The 11,126-nt window shown below is 34.5% G+C and overlaps 1 protein-coding gene across 4 annotated transcripts in view; it reads right to left on the reverse strand.

Annotated features, from left to right (window-relative positions):
• Nucleotides 1–11,126, reverse strand: part of ZNF407 (zinc finger protein 407) — a 428,050-nt gene that overhangs the window by 386,442 nt on the left and 30,482 nt on the right. For all 4 annotated transcript variants that reach the window (XM_049697648.1, XM_004280012.4, XM_049697649.1 and 1 more), the window contains exon 3: nt 7,026–7,140. In XM_049697648.1, the coding sequence (XP_049553605.1) occupies nt 7,026–7,140 (115 nt within the window). The remainder of the gene's footprint in view (nt 1–7,025; nt 7,141–11,126) is intronic.

An 11,126-nucleotide genomic window follows, 5' to 3' on the forward strand; every position in this document is an offset into this window, starting at 1 on the left:
CTTTTAACCCTAAAGACTAACAGCACATACTGATGCTCCATAAATATTTAATATTAAAAAAATCCCCCGCTTCACCCCTTCTAAGCACTTAAACTCCAGGAATTTCTTGCAGTGTTCTTAATATGCCATGCTATTCCATACTTCACTACTTTTGCTCTTTTGTTCCCTCTAATAAAAAAGTGTTCTTTTTTGCCTTGTGTATAAATACCTCCTCATCCTTCGAGAACCAACTCAAACCCATCCTCTGAAAGAAGTCTTTCCTGCTGCTCCCAAGCAGAGCTGGGCACCCCTCCTCTGTGGACCACCATCCACCGCTCTTTCCCCTGTAGTCTGCCTCTGAGTCTGTCTCTCCTACTTGGAGCACGTGACCGCAGGGCCGTTGCACCACCTGGGCCTACTTGAAGAGGAAACTGTCAAGAATCTGCCCAATGGGAAATGAATGAATACCTGAATCAATGGTTGTACTTCCCTCGTATCTACATTTCCAACACCTCCTCTTATTCAGTCTCAGACAAATCAAAGAGCAAAACCCTGTAGAAAGTAAAGGACTTTCAGAAACACATGAACAGGAAGAGGGAGGGAGAAAACAGGTTAACAATAAAAATAAAATAAAAAAATCACAGGACAGGCCAAGGAAACCAGAGGAGTAGCTACCCTTCTGTATTTCACTCCTGGGATCAGGAGGGCTAAAGAATCCTGTGATTCCACAATAGTATTTTAAAGTCACCATGGAACATTTTAAAATAAAAATAAAGCAAAAATTACTTAAGTCACTGAGATAAGACCTTTTCACTAGAAAAGACCTTAGAGACAGAGGCCAGTGTTTTCAACTACAACAGCAACAAATGACAATGTGTATTTTATTTCTATTTTCTTATGAGCTGATCACACTTACTGCCTTGGAATAAATCTATGACCCTACTCTTCCAAGGCAAAAATTCAAGAAAACACTATCACAAAAAAGGAGCATAGGATATGGTGGTGACGAAGATGCCCTCCTCTCCCTGTGAGGAGAGGCGGAAAACAGTTTCTTCTGTTTCTTCCCCGTTATCCTAACCATACCCCCAACTCTCTCCTGGATTTACAAAGCAGTTCACTAAAAAATATCCTACAATCATATCTGAGAAAAAGTGTATTTTATTTTAATATAATAACCAAGATATCTCCTAGATTTTCAAAATAAAAAGTGATTTGTTTATAAAAAATATAAAATAACATCCATTCAGTATTTAAATGGTATTTCAAGGACTTCAACATCAGAAGAATAAACTAACAATGTACATTTGGTATTCCTCACTGACAGGAAGAGAGACAGTCAGCATTATGTGGGATTTTTAAATTTTCAAACTAAAGACAAAAATATACCATTAAACAAAAAGCATTAAAATATTATAGAGATAAAATATGTAACACATCCTTTATAACAAGAGTCTTTTAATGTTAGTTTTGATGTGTTTTATAAAATTGAGAGATGCTGCCCTTTATATTGTTACATGCATAATTTATGACATGATATAAAACAAACTTTTTCTATCTATGTCTTTTTTTCTATGTCTCTTTAACCAAAACAACCAGCCGAACCAAAAACTTATTTTATTTGGATACATCTGTAGATATGATGGCTGTAATTAATTGTTCAGCTAAAAATGCAATCCCATGGTGCTCTTAATGATTTAGGTATACACAGCTTTAATTCTCAGAGCAGACTAAAAATGGTGATTTTAATTTATTCCTGCTGCCTAAAATTACACACAACCATGTATTTTTAAATATTTCCAGCCTATAAAAATTACTAATTTTTGCCACTTGTGTTTATCTGCATTTAGACTTTGATTTGGATAAATTAAGCTCTCAAGTGTTCCTTGCTTTATGAAACTCTGCATGTTGTACACTTCAACACAAATAAATGACTTGTACCATTAGAGGTTTAAATAATGTAATGTATTTCATGCTCAGCCTGAAGCTGGATTCCAATGAAGTTGCTAATGCACGTAATGATTAAGTGTAACTCAAATACTAACTGTGTTGTTGAAAACATGACAGGCAATAATTTGGTCTATTATATTCTGCCATTTAATTGCCTAGTACAGACATTCTCTGACACGTTATGAAGCAATGATTTACAATTATTCAAGCTGCAAAGGTCAGAAAGTGACATTATAATCATCTACATAGAGATCCCTTCTAATGCACAAAAACTAGGTAATGCCACACACACAAAAAAAAAGAGTTTTGCTGCATTAGTAACTTTCTATTTAAGGTTTCTTAAACCAACTAAGAATAAACAGTTCATAAGCACATTAATACACAATAGAAAATGTCTAGAATCTTTTCATGAACCCAGAGGTGACAGATTTAGTAAATGCCCTATTCTCTCCTGATTAGGTAAGTACTACTCAACTGCTTATACACAAGATTCAAGACTAGACACAGGGAAAGCGGTCAGAAAATAACATAACCCCTAAATCATGCATACTGGGGTTTTTGTGAATAATGGCATACAAAAGTTAAGTATCATTTCCCGGGTTTACCGAACTCACAGGCTACTTACTAATTTTCTACTTAGTCTTTTTTTGTAGTAACTAGTAATGAAAAACAAAAACCATAACCCAAGAAGATCAATTTTACCCCTCTCACCCTAATGGAAAGACAATAAAATCTTCACTTTTTTAGGCACTTATTTCTATGATACTAACATGTTCAATCTGTAACAACTCAAGTGCAATAAATTATCAACACATAAAGAACAATGAGGAAAAATAATAAAATTATTTAAAACAACACTTTAATATGAGAAAAGTGAAACAGAGAGAGACCAAAAAGAGAGAGAGAGAGAAAGAGACTGAATACCAGAATATTAAAATAAAATACAGTGCAAGCAATTTTTTAGAATAATGTAAGTATGAGCAAAAGCAGAAAACAAAAGTGGCTGGGGGCTGGAAGTTACAGCTATCACATGCTAGAGAAAACAACCTAGAGAGAAAAAAGATAAGTACAAATTAAAATCAGTAACTAAAACAACAGATATTACAAAAGCAGAGAAATAAAGAAAAGGTACAGTTAAAGGAAGGAAACAGTGGTCTACCATTACTAGCCCATAATTTAACTCCATCACTAAAAATACTTTTACTCTCAGGTTTACCATCTGTACAATGGGATAATGAACATGAGATAAACAATCTCATGAAACTGAGATCAACAAATGAAACGACTGCTAATTAAGCTGTACACTAAAACACAGCACTGCTTAAATACTATTTATTACTGAGAGTATTATATATACACTAATGTGTGTGTGTATGTGTGTACACACACGGAGGAAGAGATTACTAAAATAAATGTAAATGAATTTAACAAAACATGGTTTCCACAATGATGTTCTTAAGCCACTGAGATTTTTAAGTTCTTGACTATGAAAAATAGCAAAGGTAAAGATCACGGACTTAGTAAAAATGTGTTTACCTATTTTTAAACATATGTTCCCAACAAAATTATTAACTTCTATATAAGGTGTTTTCTATTATTTTTTATTTTCTCCCCCACTAAGCCCTATGCCCGACCCATAGCACATTTTCATGTTAACTATCCAACAAGTGCTAAATATAAATTCACCTATATTCTATAAAATTCCTCTTGGGGTCATGCTCAGAAGTAAGAAAAACATTAAGAAACTGTAATTCAAAAAGTGCTCCTCCTAAAAGTGAAAGTAAAATGAAAGGCTTTTAAATGAAGTTATCTATAACATGTTCTTAAAACAGGGAGTGCAGAGCAATACATTTCTGAAACCTATACCCTGACATAAAGCATGTAAACCATGGGTAAACAAAACTTAAATCTTGAATTCTGAATCCCAGCTAGCATTAGGAATTAGACATCGAATACAATACATTCAGCCTCTTTGGTCAAATAACTCAAATCCATGATATACTGTGGCTAGATTTGCCGATGAGGGGGACAGAGAGATCTTAAAATTGAGCTTAAAAATTCAAAGAAGATCAGTGTAGGTTCAAACAACTGAAATAAAATTTAAAAGGCAGTTTTTATTAAAGGAGTAGCTAATGCACAACCCTTAAATTAAGCCTTAGTAAATAATATATGATACATATTTGATGAGCATCTAAAATCTTAAAGATATGAAAAAGAAGTCATACAATTACAAATAAACTGAAACATTAATACTGATGTCTTTTCAACAAAATGTACTGTTTGTTGTTTTCATCAATTTCACCATAGAATATAAGATTTTTTTCAAGAGGTAACTAAGGAAAAATAGTACAACACTGTGAGTAATAATTTCACTTCAAAAATGTGCCTGCCCCACTGTTTTCATATATTATTACTCTAACAGAACTGTTTGAAAAACCGTTTATTTCTTACAACTCAAACAGTGAAGGGGTTATTAGTAAAATTCTAAAACAGACACTAAGATACTAACTACTGAAGAAAACAAAACATAGTGCAAGACCTTCTGTTTGTGACAAAATTATAGAGTTAATGTTCCTGAAAGATCACTTCACCTTTTAAAGCATGATTTTTTAAAAGGTAAAATTTATAGCAATTAAAGCTAATGAAGAAATGCAGCATAAGCTGCTTATGTTCAGGAACTAATAGGTCCACTGAGCATTTCTAAGATTATTTAGCCATCAATGATAATGAATTGACATTGTCAGTGATGTTAATGTACCAGTGCTCTCTACTGCCACTAATCTGATAGCCAATTCTCTCTTTTTTTTTTTAACGTTTTTTACTTTAATTTTTAACCTACATTCTGCTCTATCCCTTTGAAACACATGGAATACAGAACAACCTATGATACTTTTTCTTTAGCATTAAAGGGTATTTAACTCATTATTGTTCTGTGTCAACTACATAGGTCGATAGGCATTCTGCAGTTTACTGAAATTCTTCAGAACTTTTAGCTTCACTGTAAAAATATCTACCCTGTACAAGTAACTGTTATGTGACTTTTAAATCAAATTTCACATAAAAAATTAGGAGAACTATTATTTCTTGTTCAAATAAAATTCAACGACTATTGTAATTTTAAGTGATACAATTGGAGAATCTAGATTGATTTTTCTATGTATACACACACACACGTAGACTTCTCTGACAGCCATATAAAACTCAACATAGCTATATGTACTTATAATTCTTTACTTGGGAATCACTATATAAACCATTAGTGCAACATGCCAGTTGTACATGCTAAGCAATGAGCTAAGCAAGTGTGCACTGCTCAAATCACACAACCAAAGCCAATCAATCAGACATTGTTTTTGACGCTACATATGTCAGAAACTGCTCTCTGAAAGTTTCTTCTTCTCTTTCCAGGTTTTGGTAACGCTAATAAAAAATGAATGGAATTAGGTTTCTAATAACATAGTATGCAAAAATTATTTCCTTATTTTGCAGACACAAAGAAGAAACTGCTTATTGTCATAGCACAAATTTTCATTGGAGTCAGGGCCTTCCTCTATCCTATAACTCACATGGTAAAAACAATAAATGAGGTATCTTTTAAAATTCCGAGACCTGGAGCAATTAAATGAACCATGTGGCACTCGACCCTTGCAGCTAAAATCAATAGCAACAAAACTCATTCTCCCACTGATGTTCAGGGGGCTTCAGGGCAAAGGTTCATCTTCATTTACTTTAGCTCCAAGTCACTGAACCATCAATTCTGCCGATGAATAAATCACAGGCCATGGTTAATAAAACTGCTTGCAAAGTTATTTGTAAAACTATCTTAAGGGTCAAAAAATGCAACTGCATCCTGGGATGAAATGTACAGTCCATTAAAAAACAGAAACTGTTTTTGACTTAAAAGATATTTACACAGTAGTGCTAACCAGAAGAATCTTCCACTGAAAAAATAAACTTAATATAACATGTACGCGGCTTCCCTGGTGGTGCAGTGGTTGAGAGTCCACCTGCCAGTGCGGGGGACGTGGGTTCATGCCCCGGTCCGGGAGGATCCCGCATGTCGCGGAGCAGCTGGGCCCGTGAGCCATGGCCGCTGAGCCTGCGCGTCCGGAGCCTGTGCTCCGCAACGGGAGAGTTTTTTTTATATATATATATATATATATATATATATATATATATATATATATATATATAAAAAACATGTACGCATTGCATAATTTAATTGAATCCGAAGTGTTTTGTGAATTAACCATAAGAACTGCAGGTTCCTCAGGTTTCACATAAAGTGTTTTTATACGATGCACTTATTAGTTAATTTCTCTAGCATAACAGCATTAAAATATACTTTTAATCAGAAGTAAGGTATTAAAATCCAGCTCTGAATGTCCTATGATATACCATAGATGCCATGGCATTTTAAAACCTTTCAAACATTTCTGCTAAATTAATTAGTGTTGCATTAAGGCGTCTCATTGCTTCCTATTAAATGCAACACATTTGAGTGACAATTAAACATTGTGAATGATTCTTTAGAGGAAAGAGCCATTAACTAAAACAGAAAAAAACAAGTTTTGAAATAACGTTACACAAAAACCTACATTATACACTGGTTTTTTAAGCTTCATCCCTGCAATAATCAGTTCTCTGAAATTAAATCTTTTTCTGCTTTTTTCCTTATAGAATGTGTCCAATGTATCCAAAGAGCCATTAATGTGATTAAAATTAAAGCGGTATAGCAAAAGAAAAAAAAACATACATATACAATCCTGAAGCTATATTATGTATTTTTTTATGTCTTTAAATGGAATTTACACTTCTCTCTGGCAATATGAATGAACATCCTATAATTTAGTCAATTTACAGATTACAGGTTCAAATTGACCTTGTAGCCCATAAAATTGCTCATCTTCAGTACAGGATTAGAAGTGGGAGAAGAATGTCATAACTGTGTTTAAGGAATTTACCATAACAATGGAAAGAAGGATACGCATGCATAATTTTAGCCACTCTTACTCCTATCAGTTTTGAATTCTGAAACAATGGATACCCTGCACATGCTTCCTGGTTCACCACGGTAGAGACGGTTTCAATTTACTCACCCACAGACATGACACTTGTATTCCCTCATCCCAAGGTGCCTTTTGACATGGTTTCTGGCATCGCCAAGCTGAGCTGTTGCAAAATGGCATATCTTGCACTTGAATGGTTTTGATCCTAAATAAATTTAACATAAAGTATGATTTGAATTTGAATAATACATTACTGATAAAGTTTTAAAAGAGGCCCAGATCTTAAATCATACTTATAATCTAATTACAAATTTCTGTCCCCCAAATGGAATACCTGCATTCCTTTCTAACTTGAACAGACACGCATTCCACAATTATTCCACCAAGAAGACTTTTATGTTCCAATGAGTATTTCTAACTTTCAATAACATTTCTAAAATTTAAAGTCAAAGATGATACACCTGAGCAGTACTAAGCAGATGAGATGAGCTACATAATTTCAAATATTTTTCTTACAATTCACAAAAATAGTTTTAAAAGTCATTTAACATTTTAAATGGAACATTTTTAAAACATAAATGCATACAGAGTAGCTGATGTTTTTTAAAAATATATTTATTATCAAATAAATTTCTCAGTGGCCACATCCCCGTTCCCTCATATTTCTACAGCTTTGAATTTTTTCACATTAATATTTCAGTTTTTTCCTAACATCCCAAATTATTCACAATATTACTCTTTCAATACCATACAATATAAGAATATATAGTGGATAAATTATTTGCTTTTATGATTTTAGAGCCAAAAATCTGTGATGATTCAGCAAATCAGAATTACTGACATTATGGCTATTGTTGATTTCAAGAACATTTCAACATAAAAGGCACAGTACCAACAATTTTTTTATTTCATAAAGAAATAAGATTAATCTATACTCAAAAAATGAGGAGACAAAATTATTTCAAGAGTCCACAAACTTACTGTCAATAATAGGTAGATTCTAACTGGAAAATAGTTACTAATTGATAATCAGTACCCATATTAACAAGAAGCAACACTCTTTCAAAGTGTAACACATATATACCATTTTCTAATTCTAACCTTTAAATCCTCAAGGAAATAAAATCATTTAAAAAAACACAGTTTAAAATTGGTACAATGTTTCCAAATTTTTCATAGCATGTTTAGTACCTACTTGGTGAAGTACCTCTTCTAATACAGTTAGACAGAATATGAAATATGTGGACTTTAATAAATATACAAAAAAAGCTCAAATAAAGAAGTTGCAGTAAATCATTTTTGATCAATGGAACTTTGCGCAATGCCCTTGAAAAAAAATCCTCCAAGAATACTGTGCTGAAATTGAAGCGCTCAGTAAAAACTTTGAGTCTTAAATTTCAATTTAATTCCCAAAAGCTGACAAAAAAAGTGAAGCATTTAATTTTAATCTTCTAACAGAAATAAAAAAGTCAACAGTACTAAGCACGGGCAAAGTTGAATATTTCACAGTTCAGAGACAATGAAGCCATATCTTCTAATACTTCCATTTCTACTGTTAGAAGTAGAGGTAAAATATATTTAGCACCTGAATGGTTGTATCTCGTCAGCTTTATATGTTTAAATGTCAAAAGCAGGTTGAGACTGCAGCTTACAGCAATCACATTCTATCAGTCACATTAGAAACTACAGTTTATTTAAATGATTCTGATAAAACTAAGCCTATCACTACTTTGAAACATTTCATCTTGACACAGCATTCTATAAAGGGACTTGTAAAAGAAAACAGTGAGAAGAACCAATTCACCTGTACTTTAAATTAAACTGCACTAAAGGTAATTAGGAAATTATTAATCAACAATAACATCAGGACTCTAAACGAAGAAGATAAAGCTCTCTCAACACGTGTATTATTACAATTTTGGTGAAAGGATCCAAAATATCTCGTGACTCAAGCCCTTGTGTGCTCACTGTGCACTACAGGGTGTGAGTTCCTCTGTGTGGCAGCACACAGGCCACGGGGGCCGGACACAGACCTTCAGCGCTTTCAGTGGACTGTCCGTGGCTCCCTGGTGGAAACCGCAGTTCCTTCGGGTTTCAGCCATCACTGCTGGTGTGCTGACAACACATCCACGAGTCACCCTGTTGACTGTTTCCATGTAGAAATCACGGAGGCCCTGACTACTTTTTGTATCTTACATGCAGAGATGTGTTAACATCTCCTTCCTGGCCATAAAAATTCTAATACTACGGGACTAGGGGTAACATTTTTCTGTATAAGAAAACAAGAAATGTCCCATTTTTTTTCCTGACAGCGTTTCCATTTTTAAGCCTGCTAGGCCCATTCCAAAATGAATCCAGGCATAGTATTTTTAAGGCAAAATTTGTAAGACCACATATTTCTAAATTTGTCTTTCAGGCATATTGAGATTATTACAAACTGTCAATATTATTTTAAATAGTCCCACTCCATGAGACAGCATTACCCTCAGTAGTTTTTGTTTTGTTTTAATTTGGCCTGTGAGGTTTTCTGAAAGGGAAAAATGAAAGAGGGTCTCTAGCTTTCTGGCACCTCACAATGTTACCTAAATAATTCCAAAGACTTTAAAAACAAAGCCTCCCCCTCAGACCTGCACTGGCCTTCCTCAACTTCATTCACTGCCAACTGCTATGTATACATGGACGTGACACTGACACTTAAAAAATCATAAGAAGACTTTAGGTCTTAAAGAATCAAGTAATATGGATACAACCCATTATCTAATTAATGCTTCTCCACTCCACAATCCTCCCTACACTGAACACTTCACTGGTTCCTCTGCTCAGCTGTTTACTCCTTCATTCAACAAACAGCACTGAAAGCCAGCACCACATGGGGGTGAAGCAGTGAGCAAAGCAGAGGCCCTGCCCTCACTGCGCTTAAACTCAACGCACTAACTCCCCCTAACCGCCTCTTCCCAAGCTGTTCTGGCTTCTAAACCGTCACTTATTAAGGTACAAACACCACCAGCCCTAATGTTCTCCCACGTGTGGACATTTCCAAATAGCGCCAGAGACCAGCACGCTCTGAACAGGAAGTTAAGGGCTTCAGACAGTCTTCCGACTTAATGACCTCTGGTATAGGAAATTAAAGCTCTAACTACCAGAACAATGCCGGAGAGAAAATGAACAGCTTTTCCTGTATTACTAACGCAAAGGGAAAGGAGACGCTGCACTTTCTGGTCATGTGGATGGCTTCATACCAGCGAGCACTCAGGAAAACTCTGGGAGGCTTTTTTCCCACAATCCTTGATAACCAAAACTCATTTGTTTCTTCAAGTGCTGCTTTTATCGTGTTAAGGATGGGAAGAAAAGGTTACATAAAACATATAGTAAATCACAAAATATGAAAACAGGGATTGGAAGAATAAGCCCTTTTCCAGTTAACCATTAATAACAGTCCCTGAATTACTATTTCATGGACATAAGCAAAGTATCAGAGAAGCAATTCTTTTTAAGATGCCCCCAGGAAAAAAAACAAAAGAAAACAACAACAACAACAAAAAAGCCTTGGATTAAAACCTGGAGAGCAACCTCCCCGCAAAAAATGACTTGCAAAATTGAAATGTCGGCTGGCACTGGGGACTCAGGAAGAGAGCTCTTTGCGGTGCCTCAGAACACCATAAAAATGTACTTGCTGATAAGCCAACAGGAGATGTTAAAAAGTATGCTAACTTTTACTAAATGTTACAATCAATGATGTAACTTATATAAGTAGGGTTACTCTGTCACATATTGATAGTTACCTCACTTTCACATCCACATTAACTTGATTTTAAATGCAATTAATACATATAGTCAAGGAAGACTAATGGACTACATTCTGCACTTAACCTGGTGGACATTTTCAAATGGCGCAAGTGACCAGTGCAAACCTATTTTGCATTGTAAACGACTAAATAAATCTTAATGGATTAAGAATGATCAGCTATCAACACACAAGGGAAATTAAGTGCTGAAATGCCTACATTGATTATTTTAAATTATTAGCCTTACTCTGTTCTTGAATTTGTATGCTTTTAGTGAGCTTTAACACATTTACAAGACTTATTGACTATAATTACAAGAGAATTCAAGTAATGGACACATCAATTATAAGCAACATGTCTTGACCAGACAGTTGCATAAAGAATTCTAAAAAGAGCTCCATTAGCA

This window comes from Orcinus orca, chromosome 15 (assembly GCF_937001465.1).
Source record: "Orcinus orca chromosome 15, mOrcOrc1.1, whole genome shotgun sequence".
NCBI lineage: Eukaryota > Metazoa > Chordata > Mammalia > Artiodactyla > Delphinidae > Orcinus > Orcinus orca.